At 48.4% G+C, this 14,689-nt stretch overlaps 1 protein-coding gene across 6 annotated transcripts in view; it reads right to left on the bottom strand.

Moving 5' to 3' along the window:
* The window catches only part of DAPK2 (death associated protein kinase 2), a 112,051-nt gene that overhangs the window by 94,031 nt on the left and 3,331 nt on the right, over positions 1-14,689 (bottom strand). For 5 of the 6 annotated variants that reach the window (XM_036439455.2, XM_036439449.2, XM_045581710.1 and 2 more), the window contains exon 2: positions 12,480-12,577. In XM_036439455.2, coding sequence (XP_036295348.1) covers positions 12,480-12,571 — 92 coding nt within the window. In that variant the 5' untranslated portion in view covers positions 12,572-12,577. Of the gene's footprint in view, positions 1-12,479; positions 12,578-12,808; positions 12,942-14,689 lie in introns of those variants that run through there. The other variant, XM_045581706.1, reaches the window with a different exon arrangement.

Below are 14,689 nucleotides of genomic sequence, written 5' to 3'. Positions count from 1 at the left end.
CAGCTCACAGTAGCAGAGCCAGGATCAAACCGGGGCCTGCCAGCTCCGAACGCCCAGCGTGGTCACCACCAGGATAAAGCTCCCAGCCTTCACCCGAGTCCCTCCTCCTGCCAGGAATGGCTCAATGCCCTTCCCTGCACCCTCCTTCCGCTGCCCTCGGCCCTGTCTCCTCTCTCAGGTGGCAGGGGTTCCTCCAAAAGATGGGTAGGAACACTTTGCCCCCTAGAGCCACACTGTGGCCCTCAGCAGCTAAGCTCTCTTTTCTAGCTGGGGGCCCCGCCCCCAAGGTACCACCTCATCCCAAGGCGGGAAGGACATTCCATTTCCCCCCAGGCCTTGTTACCAGGGGCCAGCAGCTCAGGGTCCAAGATTAGGGTCCCGAGTGAGGCCTCAGGGATGCCGGCAGCACGTGGGTGGGGTGGCAGGGAGGCAGTGCCAGCCCTGGGTGTGGATTAGACACAGGACAACAGGGCTCTGGCAGGTCGACCTGTAAACCGCCTGGAGCACTAAGCAGCAGGACCACCTCTTTCTCTGTTCTCTGGAGGGGACCCGAGGGTCAGAGGCAGTAAGGAAGTCCTAGGCAGGTTGGCACCTCAAAGAGAACACTGCACCAGGAATCAGAAGACATGGGTTTAACTCCCAGCTCCGACACTAAAGTTGGAAAGTTCTCTGAGCTTCAGCTTCCTCATCTACAAAATGGGAAAAAGACCCACCAGCCCAGAGGATTAAGCCAGGTGCTGCCCCCAGCCCCACCCTGTGCCTCTACAAGATAGCCCCTAGTACCCAGAGAGCTCCTTGCCATGCTTCCCACCCTGCCTTCTCTTCAGAGGACCGCATTGGCCTTGGTTATGAAACGGGGCTTCCCAGAGGTTCCTCAGGGGCTGTGTGAGGGAGGGGGGAGGGGCAAGTGGACTTCTGTGCCCCTTTCGCCCTCCTTTCCGTACAGCACCTTCACTTTAGCCTGTTTGTGTCCCATCCCCCGCCCCACAATAATCTATTTTTTTTAAGTTTTGCTGCGTAAGTAGTAAACTCTGCTGAAGTGGATCAGGAGAAGGCATGTTTTTTCCACAAAGAGCCAGATGGTAAATATTTTAGGTGTTGTGGGCCAAGAAGCAAAATTAAGGGCATTATGCAGTCCTTATACAACAAAGGAGAAAACAAAATTTCAATAAATATTTAATTGATGGGATTAAAAATATAATGAGAATTGAGTTTTGTTTTGTCTGGGTTTTGTTTTGTTTTGTTTTTTTGTAATACAGGTTTTCCAATGAGAAGAATGGAATTTGGGGATGATGGGGCGGGGATTGGGGAGGATAACATTTTGTTTAATTAGGTTCCGAAGTTAGTGTTCTCTATCATCAAATCTATTGGAACCGTTCCTCTTTGCTAAAAGATGTAAAACCCATTCTTTGCTCCAGGGCCATTCACAAACAGGTGGCAGACAGATTTGGCCACAGAGCTGTGGTTTTTGGTCCCCTGGACTAGGCATTGCAGGAGCCCTTGCAGGTTCAAGTGCTCAGGCCCTAAAGCCTGTTGAAGCCCACTTTGGCTCTGGGGCAATCTCCAGAAGAGAGGCTGAGGGCTGCAGCCATCACCCCTGGGAGAGGCCCTGGGACGGCCAGAACACTGGGGCCTTACCACCGCTGAGGGGAGCGGGACCTCAGGGCCTACCTCCCACCACTGCCTCCGCTCCTACCTACCTCTCACTTTCCAGCAAAGAACACAGGGGTACAGCGCCCTTCATTGTCCTCAAAGCACCCCTCCCCAAGGAGCCCATCTCTCCCAACAGCACTCCCTCAGAAAGCTTTTAAAAATATATATATTGACTTGAGGAGGGGAAGAGACAGAGACAGAGAGAAAGAAAGAAAGACAGAGAGAAACGCCAACTTGTTGTTCCACTTATTTATGCATTCATTTGTTTGTTTTCTTTGTATGTACCCTGACCAGGGATTGAACCCACAACCTTGGCATATTGTGATGACACTTTAACCAACTGAGCTACCCAGCCAGGGCCTCCAAGAACTTTCTTTAAAAAAAATGTGCGTGTGTGTGTGTGTGTGTGTGTGTGTGTTTGTGTGTGTGTGTGTGTATATATATATATATCATTGATTTTTTTTTTACAGAGAGGAAGGGAGAGAGTTAGAAACATTGATGAGAGAGAAACATTGATCATAAGCTGCTCCTGCTTATCTCCTACTGGGGATGTGCCCACAACCAAGGTACATGCCCTTGACCAGAATCAAACCTGGGACCCTTCAGTCTGCAGGTCAAAGCTCTATCCACCAAGCCAAACCTGTTAGGGCCAAGAATTTTCTTATAGAACCCTGCCCACCAGCTTCTAAAAGTAGAGACAAACAAGTTGAATCTGCTGTAGCTGGTTTTGCTCAATGGATAGAGCATTGGCCTGTGGACTAAAGGGCCCCATGTTTGATTCTGGTCAAGGGTACATGCCTAAGTTGTGGGCTCAGTCGCCACTGTGGGGTATACAGGAGGTAGCCGATCAATGATTCTCTCTCATCATTGATGTTTCTATCTCTCCCTTCCTCTCTGAAACCAATAAAAATATATATTTAAAAAAAGAAGAAGTGGAACCTTTTGCTTGAGTTCTGGGGTCTCCCAAAAACCTTGATCTCCCTACCGGGGGAGGGGGGGTGTGGCGGTGCGAGGGGGGATCAGAAGGCAACACCATCCATCTATGGGGAGACCTCCGTCTCTGGTCCGGGTGGGTCACGTAAGTTTTCTGGGCCTTATTTTCATCCTTTGTAAAATGGGAATTATTATATTCGCATTGCCTGCCTTGTGTTCCTATCAGAACTTCAAATTATCCATGAAAATGTAATTAAATGAAAATGAAATGTGAACACCATTAGAAAAGGTAACACAGCAGAGAGAATAAGGCTTTGGAATTAAGAGAGAAGCATAAAAAATTTCAACCACTTTCCATTTCCCTACAGCAAAAACAGTAATGTTTCTTTACAAAACTCTTAAACTACCAGAAATGCCTAAAAACAATGAGGTTTTAGCAAAGCCCTAAGGAAATCGGCGCATGTTGGTGACCTGGTAAACTGGATCAGTATTTCTAGTTTTAACCATGATGCAAATCAGTCATAACCTTTGACCTGGTATTTCGCCTCTGGGAATTCACCAAAACAGAAATAATGCAGAGAGGAAATTAAACAAATATGTCCAGAGAAACATTTATTTTTAATAGTGAGAAACAATAGAGGAATGTTAATTAACCTGGGAATGTCTATATAGCAGAATATTATGAAGTTAAAAACGTATGTCCTATATCTTTTTTTTTTTAATGGGTATTCTTCAAAAATATCAGTGTCAGGCCCTAGCTGGTTTGGCTCAGTGAATAGAGCATCGGCCTGTGGACTGAAGGGGCCCAGGTTCAATTCTAGCCAAGGGCACAGGCCTGGCTTTCGGGCTCAATCCCCAGTGGTGGTCACGCAGGAGGCAGCTGATCCATGATTCTCCCATCATTGATGTTTCTATCTCTCCCTCTCTATCCCTTCCTCTCTTAAATCAATAAAGAAATATATATAGGAAGAGACTGAACATAAACTGCACCTATGGATGAGGACAGTGGGGGGTGGGGAAAGGGCAGAGGGTGGGGTGGGAACCTGGTGAAGGGGGAAAAAATGAGGAACTTTTGTAATAATATGAACAATAAAGATATATTAAAAAAAAAAAAAAAAAAATATATATATATATATATATATATATATATATATATATATATATATATATATATAATATCAGTATCAGACAAATCAAAGGAGCCATCCAGAGTGCAGGAGCCAAAAAAAAATACAACAAAATGCCACGCACGATCGGCACTGGACCTGGTTCTGCAGGGAGAAAAACTGCTCTAAAGCGCACTAATGGGAAAATTGACAAAACCGGAACAAGAATGAGAGCTTAGATAAAAATATGATATCAGAGTTAAATGTCCTGAATTTTAAAACTGTACCGTGGCTACGAAAGAAAATAACCACATCCTTAGGGGACGCATAATGAAGTGTTCAGGGATAATTAGGCAAAACGTCTGAAAGTGACTCTCAAATGGTTTAGAAACATTAATAAATAGTTAGATAGAAGGGGAGGGAGGAAGGAGGGAAGGAGAAAGGGGGAAAGGAGCAGCAGGAGGAGAAGGAGTTGGGAAGATGAAAGAGGAGAGACAGGAAGTGACAAAATGTTAAAAAAAAAAAATTGGGGTATCTGGATAAAGGGTGTGTGGGAGTTCTGTTATTCTGAAACCTTTTATTCAATTTGAAATTATTTCAAAAACAATAATTGTTTTCACTTACATAGTCTCTGGTATATGAAAGGTATAAATAAAGGAATACTGAGTGTAAAAAACAACACAACACAAAAATGCACGTGCTGACAAGTAGAAAAGCAAATGTGCACAGTACAAATAGGCATATAATGCTTTCAATTACCCCACACAAGTACCTCTCTTCAGCTCTCTGAGTCCTCATAAAGCAACTGAGCTCAATGAGACCTGCCCTGGGGCTGGGGATTTGCTCTCTGCACCAGCTGGGGCCTGAAGCAGTGTGCAATGCAGCCACTCCGTCTGAGTGGCTTTGTGCTTTGTTTTCCTCACAAAGGCTGATAAAAGCGCCTCTCTCCCTCACTCTTGGCTTCTGTCATCCAGGGCTCTCTGCAGTCACCTGTCCTCTGGGGGGTCCCATCCCTTCAACCCTCTCCACGAACCCTCTTGCCCACTCCCAGGCCTGCTGCTCCTCAGAGGGTAGTACAGCCCTTACTTAGAGCCAGTTACCCGCTATTTCCCGGATTGGCTTGTGAGAAGCTGCCCCACCCAGGGTCAGAGCTTCCTCTGAACAAATAGCACATGTTTGGGGGAGGGGGGGAGGGAGCATTAGATCATGGCCTGTTCCATCTTTTTATCTGATGAGCTTTTGAGAAGAGTACCCTGTCCCCCAACTTTCAGAGACTGAGTTTCTCTATGCCTAAAATGGGAATAATAGCTGCTTCCCAAGGTGTTACAAAGATTAAATACAAGAATGTATATCTAGCCCAGCAAGTATGACTCAGTGGTTGAGCATCAACCTGTGAACCAGGAGGTCCTGGTTTGATTCCTTGTCAGGGCACATGCCCAGGTTGTGAGCTCCATCCCCAGTAGGGGATGAGCAGGAGGCAGCCCATCAGTGATTCTCTCTCATCATTGATGTGTTTCTATTTCCCTCCCTTTCCTCTCTGAAATCAATAAAAATATATATTTTTAATGAGTGTATGTAGGAAATGGAGGTAATTTTTGTGTTTCGCTTCCTACTATGTGTGTGGGGAATCCTGGACGTTCATGGACTCCAAGACCTTTGGAAGCTGGAGGGCTTGGCTGACGTTTCCTGCCTCAGAATGAACTCAAGGCAGGTTCCAGACAGCTCTGCACTTATCTGATGGGTATCTGTGGGAGCTGAGCACTCAGTATAAAGGCCTGGGCTGGACACTATGGCAGCAGGGAGGGGGAATGGATGGATAAAGGATGACATATGCAGGGAAAAGCCTTCAGTCCAGAGGGGAAGATGGCCAGGTGGACCTTTTGTGTAACATGAGATGTGATGACATTAGCACTTATTAGAGATGTGGGTCTAGGATAAGAGGTAATTAAATCCACGGAAGGGGCAAGGGCAGGGTGGGGTGGGTCATGAGAGGCTTTGCCAGGGAGACAGCCTTTGATCTGGACCTTGGAAGAAACGTTTAATTTTTCCAAGAGTGGCCGAAACCGGTTTGGCTCAGTGGGTAGAGCGTCGGTCTGTGGACTGAAAGGTCCAAGGTTCGATTCCGGTCAAGGGCATGTACATTGGTTGCGGATACATCCCCGATGGGGGTGTGCAGGAGGCAGCTGGTCGATGTATCTCATCGATGTTTCTAACTATCTATTCCTCTCCCTTCCTCTCTGTGAAAAATCAATAAAATATTAAATTTAAAAAAAAAAAAAGCCTGCTCTTTCTAGTGAACAGATTAGAAACGGTACAGCATAGCAATCAAAACAAACATTAAAAAAAAAAATTCCAAGAGTGAGGGGACAGCAAGAACAGAGGGAAGAGGCGAGTTCTGGAGGATCTCTGGCCTCCATTTCAGTGCTGCAATGATTCTCAAAATAGGAGATCTAAGGTGAAGCTGGCTCCAAAGAGCTGACAGCCCAATACAAATGTGAGGCAGGATAGGCCTGATCTCATTCCTGGGCAATCCCAGGGCTGCGGGCACAGCTCCTTTCCCTCCCGGGCCTGCCCCGGTAGCTTAGCACTCGCAGGAGTGTTAACTCTGAGCGTATGTGTACCTCACGTAGACACAAAAGAGGAGGGGATGTGTGGACATGAGAAAGAGCTGTCGAAAGATCAGAAGGGAAAACAGAAATAAAAATAGCTGCTGTATTAAGGCTACTAATCTTTTATTGGCTTAAACTGTCTTCTTAGATTTTTTTTGTTTAAAAAAAAAACTCTTGCATCCAAAATAAGTTTCACAGGTCGATATACACGGCTGTAAAAAGATATTCAGTGCTTTTCATTAAGTGAAAAAGCAAGTCGGGTGGTCCCATCTGGGTCCACTTACGCACTTGCATTGCTTAGAAAAGTTCTAACAGGCAGAAGAACATTATTGTCAGAGTTCCCCTGTGGGTGTGAGATGTGGAGGGAGAGCAGAGGGAATTCTACTTTAATTCATCATAACTTTATGACCTATCCCATGCATCACCTCTGTAATTAAAAAAAAAAAATTTTTTTTTCATTTAAACAGAAATAGTAAAGTCCCTTTGCTTCAGAAATGCTTTTCCCTGGAAACCCCTTTTCGCAAGGACCGAGACAGGTAAACCACTGTCACTGTTGTGTTCTATAGTGCTGTGCGGCTAGACTGGGCTGTAGCACCCAGTCTGAGTAAATCTGAGCTCTACACACTCCTTGAAGGTTCTCATTTCTCTCACAGAGAGGGTGCCCAGGCTGAGCTGAGTGTGTGCTGAGTGATCTTAACGACCGATGACCCCATTAGAGACTCAGGTCTTGTTAGGATGGCCACCCCTGACAGTTCCTCAGCTCCCAGGAAGGATGAGGCTTGAGAGCAGCGGACCCCTCCCTGCCCCAAAGTTCCTGCCCCTACACACGGAGATTCTGCAGGGTAAGTACCTAGCAGCGTGCCTTGCACATGTGAGCCTCCTGGAAGCAGCAGGGCTTATGGCTGCTGGGAGGGAGGAGGGGGTGACAGGATGTGGGGGTGATAGTGAGGTAGGCTCCTGAGAGAGGTGGGGACTGTGGATAAAGTTGAATGTACATATGGATAGTTTTTGCTGTTTGTTTAAACCAGCACAAAGTAGTTGAAAAGCTTCTTTAAATTCCGCCTCCTATACTGCTTGCTTTGTGGCCTTAGACAAATCACCTCCCTGCTCTGGGCCTCACTCTCCTTGCCTATAAAATGGAGATTTGGACTAAATTCTTGTCGAGATCCAGGTCAAGAGTAACATTCAATAATTTTATGTTAATAAAATAATCTGATCATCTAAGTAAAAGAAACCACTGATTATTGCATGCTGTTTTTACTGAATTACCTTGTGTCCTTGTGCATGCGGTATTCAACTCTGGACCTAACTACCAGCGCCCTTCCTGTAGGGCAGTGGTCGGCAAACCGTGGCTCGAGAGCCACATGCGGCTCAAGATCCATGATTTGCTGCTCTGTTGCCTAATGAGTTTGCCAACCACTGGACTAGACTAAATGTTACCGTGTAGCTGGAAGCTGTGAGGATTAGGCAATTATGGCATATTGTGTGAAAAGAGGTAAAGGGTAGTATATGACAGTTTGCTGACTACTGCTCTATGGAATATCACTCCTTCCAAAATGTTCACCTCCTGACTCTGACCCTTGACCTTCAAGGTCAAACAGAAATGACCACCCTACCACATATTCTCCCCCACTCCCCAGAAGCATTCAAAATAAAGGAAAAAATGAGTTTGCACTCTGTGGGTCCTTACAGTGTGGCCAGGGCCCTGGACTAGGAGTCAGACCTCCAGTCCCCACATGTCTATCACTGGCTGACCATGTGACCTTGTACAAGCCACTTCCTCTCTCTGATCCTAGCCTTGTCTGTAAAATGAGGGGTCGAGTGGCTTTTCCTTTATGAGCTCTACTCTGATATACCTCTGCTCTGCCCTAGGTGGCTACCAAGTCTGGTAGAGGCCAGAAACTGCAAGCCAGCATGTCTCCAACCACTCCAGCTTCCCCAGCAGGCTGCTGCCAAAATGTGAGTGCAGCCAAGTGTCTGCACTTGGCCCAGGGAGCCAGAAATCAGGTGAGATGTGCAGGGTCAGGAGCGGTCCAGCCAGGGCACGCTGTCCCCATCCGAAGCTGGATGCTGCAGCGTTTCTCACAGATGTTCTTACTTGTAGAACAAGGACAAACAAGGCCTCCAAATGAATCAAAAACATGTATTGATGCTTCAAGGACCAGACAAGGGAAGTAAAAGGAAGTGAAGTAAAAGATTCTTTGCTTGCTAACACAAGGTTTTAGCTAAGGTATAACATACCTACAGGAAAATGTACATGCACATGAACATGAACGGCTTGATCTATTTTCATGACATGAACGCAGCAGTGAAACAGGCACCCCGGTCAAGAAACAGAACAACCCCTATGCCCCACCAGTCCCCCTTGTTCCCATTTCTAGTCATTAGTCCCCCACATAACCACCATGTGACTTCTGGCATATCTGACTCACTTGGCCTGTTTCAAACTTCACACAAATGGAATTATGTACTATGGGCTCTTGGAGTCTGGCTTCCTTTACTCAGCATTATGTGAGTGTCGTCCATCGGTACAGGTAAAAATGAAAAGTGACTGTCATTCATTTTCATTGTTGCAGAGGAAGGACTTAATGAGGAGCTAAAATAAACATGAAAGCCCTTGCTGAAACCGGTTTGGCTCAGTGGATAGAGCGTTGGCCTGCGGACTGAGGGATCCCAGGTTCGATTCCGGTCAAGGGCATGTACCTTGGTTGTGGGCACATCTCCAGTGAGGAGTGTGCAGAAGGCAACTGATCAATGTTTCTCTCTCATCGATGTTTCTAACATCTCTCTCCCTTCCTCTCTGTAAAAACTCAATAAAATATATTTAAAAGAAAGCCCTGAGTGTAGGCCAGGGTGCTCACTGATAGCCCAGGAAGCAGGCGTGCACACAGCTCTTTCCAAAATAAGAATGACGGCCCCCTCCACGTGCTGTTTTCCTGCGGAGTCCCGCCCCTTCTCCTAGGGAGAGGTGGGAGGCAGGACCTTGATGCCTCGAATTTACTTCAAAGGCCAGAAGCTCTTGTTCACTGAATACGTACCCTGTGCTTGGCTCTGGGAGGAACACTATAGACTCAAACATCTCATTTATTCCCCACAACTGTGAGGTCGGTACTGTGATTATCCCCATCACACAGGTAAGAAAACTGAGGCCCAGAGAGGTTGAGTACGTTGTCCTAAGGTTGCAATCTGTGTGACCCCTAAGGCGAACCTTCTTTACCATTCTGTGTTGACAGGGAGCTTGCTGGCTGCCTCAGGCCCCATCTATGTCTCCAACCTCATCTAGCACCGCTTGCCCCCAACTCACGTTCTGAGGCCACACTGGCATCCCATCAGCAACTCAGGCCCCAGGCTCTTCCCCATCTCTGGGCTTATGTCCATGCTGTTGCCTCTACCTGCTTATTAACCCGTCAGTTCTCCAATTAACAGGCGCTTGCTTAGAGCAGCCTTCCCTGACCCTCAGTCTCTCTGCATCCCCTGGTCTCTCTTAGGGCACCGCTCTCTCCTTCGTAGCCCTCCCCACATGCTCAAATGATGCATCTGTGCCCTTGTTCACTTGTTTAGTGCTTTTCTCCACTAACGGAGCATAAGCTGCAAGAGGACAGGCATATTCCTGCTTGTGTACCCCTACCTGGGGCAGTGCCTGGCACACAGCAGTCCTTCATAGTATGTGAAGGGGAGAAAAGAAGAGGAGGAGAGAAAGGCAGGCCTGTCCCTTCAGAAGCTGGGCAGTCATCTGGAGGCAGTTCTATTTCCAGTTCATGGCCTCAGGCAGGACCTTTCCCTCTCTGAGCCTCAGTTCCCGCCACTGTCAGACGAAGGGGCTCTCAGAAAGGCCCTCTAACGGCCTCCCGCTCATCGACCTCCAGACCACAAATCCTAGCAGGCCAAGCCACTCCAAAGGCCTCTACGGCCTCTCTCCCACTCCCCGTCTGGTGAGCGCTTTAGGAAAGTAGGTGGGTCCCTAAGGCTCCCCAGGCTGTGAGATACATGGGGCCTTCACCCCATTACAGGGAACAATCAGAAAATGTGAGATCTCTCTAGGTCTAATAGCTCCAGTGCAGTGTGCAGGGAAAAGACAGGACTAGGGAGGAATAACAGATGAATCCCTAGGAAGCGGCTTCTACTTCCTTCTTCAAAGTCTTCCTCCTCAGTTCCCAGCTCTGGTGCCAGTCCCATCCAACTCCACCCTTGTTATGTGTGTGGCCCCCACCACACACACACACACACACACATGCATGCATGAGCTCCAGGAAGGTAGAGACTATCTGTGTCCTCCTTGTCTTTGTACCCACAGCACTTAGCACAGACCCCTACACACAGGATGTGGCCAAGGTTGGGCCACTGAATCAGATGCCACTGGCAGGGTCTGCTGCTGAGGATGCCGCTTTACCCTTGGTGTCCCCGAGGTCAGGAGAAACCAGAGGGCAGAGAGCCTGGCCTCTCTTTCAGAGGCAGACTCCTACTGCCACCCTCAGCTTCTGGCCCTCTGTCCTCCTCGCACCCTTTCACGGGCCCTGGACTGCCTACGTCAGCCGGTCTCCGAAATAAGGCAGACAGGACATCACCCTGTGGTCTCTGCAGCACTTGCTCCCACGCACCCAGCCATCCAGTCACCCCGGACAAGCACCTCCCATTCTCCTCAGAGTCTGGCTCTGTTTTGTCTTTGGGAATTAAAGTAAGTAAAGAATGAGACCTGACCCACGAACTCTATAAAGAGGAAGGGCCTCCTGCTTTGCCTCTTGGATACAGGGAGGCCCTAAACCCACAGGTTTTTACTTTGCTGGGAGTGTGAAAGGCTGAGGTTGGGTATCCTGGTGAGCACGTGGGAGGATACAAGGCTGGGCTCATAGGACAGAGCACAGCAGATGTGTAGCTACACATTGAGCTGGCCAGACCTGGTGATGCCACTTGCTGGCTGAACAACTTTGGGCAACTAGCTTAGGCGCTTGAGACCACAGTTTCCTCATGTGAAAAAACGAGAGTAAAACAATTCCCATTTCTCCCGGTCAATGTGTAACTCATTGGTTAAGCATTGACCTATGAACCAGGAGGTCACAGTTCGATTCCAGTCAGGACACATGCCTAGGTTGTGGGCTTGATCCCCAGTGGGAGACAGGCAGGAGGCAGCCGATCAATGATGTTCCCTCATCACTGATGTTTCTATCTCTCTCTCCCTCTCCCTTCCTCTCTGAAATCAATAAAAATGTATTGATATATATATATATATATATATATATATATATATATATATATATATAATTTCCCATCTCATGCACTGTTGTGAGAATGCAACTTCAGGACAACTGTTCTATGATCACTAAAACACCATCTAAATAGTAGCATCTGTTAGAAATGGAGCAAGAAGAGATCTTTGGGAAAAATCTTCATTTCTCTCCATATAGGAACTCCTTTCAGGGCTCAGAGGTTAGCTCTGGTTGTGTTCCGTGTTTAGCAAATCTGAAAAGACACCCAGTAACTGAGATCCTCTGAACCTTCATGGCTATGTTCCTGGGCTTGTTACTCAATGCAAATCCACTTTCAGGAGGATTACTTCACCTCCCAATCAGGCTCTGAGCTTATGAAACAAAATCCTGGGAGCCTTGGAGAATGTCAAGTGGGACTCAAAGAAGAAAACCACAGGTCAGGTCTCAGTCCAAAGTCTGAGGAGGGCTTTGTGAGAACAGTGACAGATAACCCAAGAATCGTTTGGATTCACCATAACTCTCAGCCAGAATATACTGAAAACACAGAGCTCGCTAATTCTAGCCCTTCTACCTGTGTCTTTATTTTCAGAGAGATGACTATTTGCAGAGCCTCCCACAACGATAAATAAACCTCAGGAGTACTGACAGCTGTCAGAGGGGAAGGGGGTGGGGGCTGAATAAAAACAGTGAATGAATTAAGCAAAAAACAAAACAAAAAAAACCTCATAGACATTGGGTGGTGAACATACACTACAATATACAAATGATGTTTTATATCATTGTACACTTGAGAGTTATTACACTTATTAATCAATATCACCCCCAATAAATTAAATAAAAATGAAATAAATAAACTTCAGGATTTTTCTGAAAGCTTCCCACGAATTCTGTGACAAGATCCACTGACAAGGGCACCAGGAGCAGCGTGTCCTCGTCTCCCTCCGGCATCCCCTCGGCCTCTCCCGGCCTCTTACCTCCCCAGCTCCTCTCCGATGTCGTAACAGTCCTCCACCTTCTGCTGCTTGAAGGCCTCCATGTTTGGGCTCCTCATTGAGGCCTGGAGCATACAGCCCTGAAGGAGAGATTAGGACAGATGTGTAAACTGGCACAAGCCGAAGAGTCTGAGCCTGAAAGTAATCAGCCGCAAGGGAGCGAATAATTTCACAACAATCCACAATGGTCCTCGTTCAAGAACTGCCCTGCTCTCACCTTTCCTCACCTGTGACCCATGCGGTGTGGTTCTGATTTGATTTTTAGAGGAACTCATATATGCTCGGGAGATAGAGAAAGAGCCCTCACTTATTCAGATCTGCTCTGAACAAGTTCAGAGAAACCGAACCATGCCAACTTCAGCGATCTGTTCTCCGGGCACTCAGGTCTACTGGGGAAGGGGGCAGCCGCGAGGCAGGAGAAAGAGCACTCGTCTTTTGAGTCGGAAGATCTGGGTTCCAGTCCCACTTTTGACTGGACGAGTCATTTAAACTGTGGGAGACTTGGCTTCCCTGACTGTAAGAGGGACTAATACTGTAAAAGCCAACAGCAAATCCTGAAATTATCTCATAAACTGTAAAATGCAGTCAAAAGGTAAGGGATTTTCATGACCTCAGCTCTCCCCGGGCTGTGCCACCGGAAAGCGAGTCTGAACTGATTGTAAGCTCTCTCACTCATCGCCCCGAGGGGAAGCCGGGCGGGGGTGCCGAGACAAATAACAACGGGCGTCAGGAGCCGGGAGGCTGAGGTTCTGGTTCCAGCTTTGCCCACAGCCAGCTCTGTGACCTCATCTCTTGTCAGGAGCTTCGGTTTCCTCATCTGTCGAACGGAGCTCGCTCTGCTGCCCAGGACGCCGCACGGAGAGCCAGGGCAGCTCTGCGCCGTGCCCTGGGGTCCCCGCGCCAAGGCGCTCACCCCTTCCTGGGACGGCCACACGCCACCCTCAAGGGCAGGGCCCAGGACACAGTGTGCAAGTCGCCAAGATAACACCGCTGCCTGTGGATGTGTCTGTCAAGAGTCATTATCACGGGCCTCTCAGAGCTCATTTCGGCTAAGCGTTGGCAGCTTTCCTTCTGCCTGCCAATCAGATACCAACCACGCCCGGGGCCCCGTGAACCCCAAAAGGCTGTTTTCACCAGGCTGGGTGGAGGCCCCATTACGTAAGGGCATGTCTCATCCATGTCGAGTGGCTGGAGCTGTTCTAACGCTCCGGCGGTGAGTATATTTCACCCGCTTTTCTCCATTTCTGGTCCCCTGCGGACGAGAGCTCTGTTACCAGGATGCACACGCATCCCTGAAGACCTCCAGGCCTTTCTCTCAGGCCGCCTGGCCTCCTGCCTGTGGGCGCTCACGGTCCACCACACATCCTCCTTCCTGCTGTGGCTTCCCTCTGCTCGGCCAGGGCCCGGCGAGGGTGGGACACGGAGAGGAGCAGGCTCCAGGAGCCCGTTCCGGGCTAGTCTGGTTGCACGTCAGCCATGTGACTCACAGCGAGTTGGCACCCTTTTACCCTCATCGGTAAACAGGGGTGATAACATTGATATCGCCTACTTCACAGCTGTGTAAGGGCCCATTGTGATAGGGGCATAAACTGCTGGGCAAAAAAGAAAGAGGATGATTGTTCCTGTTACAGTTAGACTCATCCCAGACGACTGTTTGTGCTTCTGCTTCCCACAGCCATTAAGACAGCCAATTCCGTTCCTTTCTTGAGGAAAAGTCTGGGATCCTCCGGGCAAATGTGGCTCAACCAGAATCGGGAGTCCAACCCATCCTGGCAAGTCTCCTGAGACAAGGCCAGTGGGTGGCAGGACGGCTACCCAGCATCTTCCAAATAAACTTTTTTGGGTGGGGTCCTTGTGGAGCAGGGGTGGGGATAGGTCGCAGGGGGATGAGATTACTGATTTCACACAGCTAGATGGATGCAGAAAAGTCCAAAAAAATTCTGTTGGCAGATACCCTGAGAGTGGCCCCAGGAACAGCAAAGATCTGCCTTTGGCACGGGGCCAGGGACATTTGTTATCAGGACCCGAGCTGGATTTGAAGCAACCCCAGCTCCTCAGCAAAAGGTTAAGCCCCATCCTGGGGCTCCACATCCTGGAGAGCAGGGGGACCCCAAGGGCAAACGAGGCCCACCAGTCTGGCCCCCAACTCACCTTCCCAACCTTAGTCCCCTCCCCACCACGGAGCCTATATT

The sequence above is a fragment of the Pipistrellus kuhlii genome, unplaced genomic scaffold (genome assembly GCF_014108245.1).
Source record: "Pipistrellus kuhlii isolate mPipKuh1 unplaced genomic scaffold, mPipKuh1.p scaffold_m20_p_1, whole genome shotgun sequence".
In the NCBI taxonomy this organism is placed as follows: Eukaryota; Metazoa; Chordata; class Mammalia; order Chiroptera; family Vespertilionidae; genus Pipistrellus; species Pipistrellus kuhlii.
The sequence above is the reverse complement of the archived record's forward strand: the minus strand, read 5'-3'. Positions and strand labels throughout refer to the sequence as shown.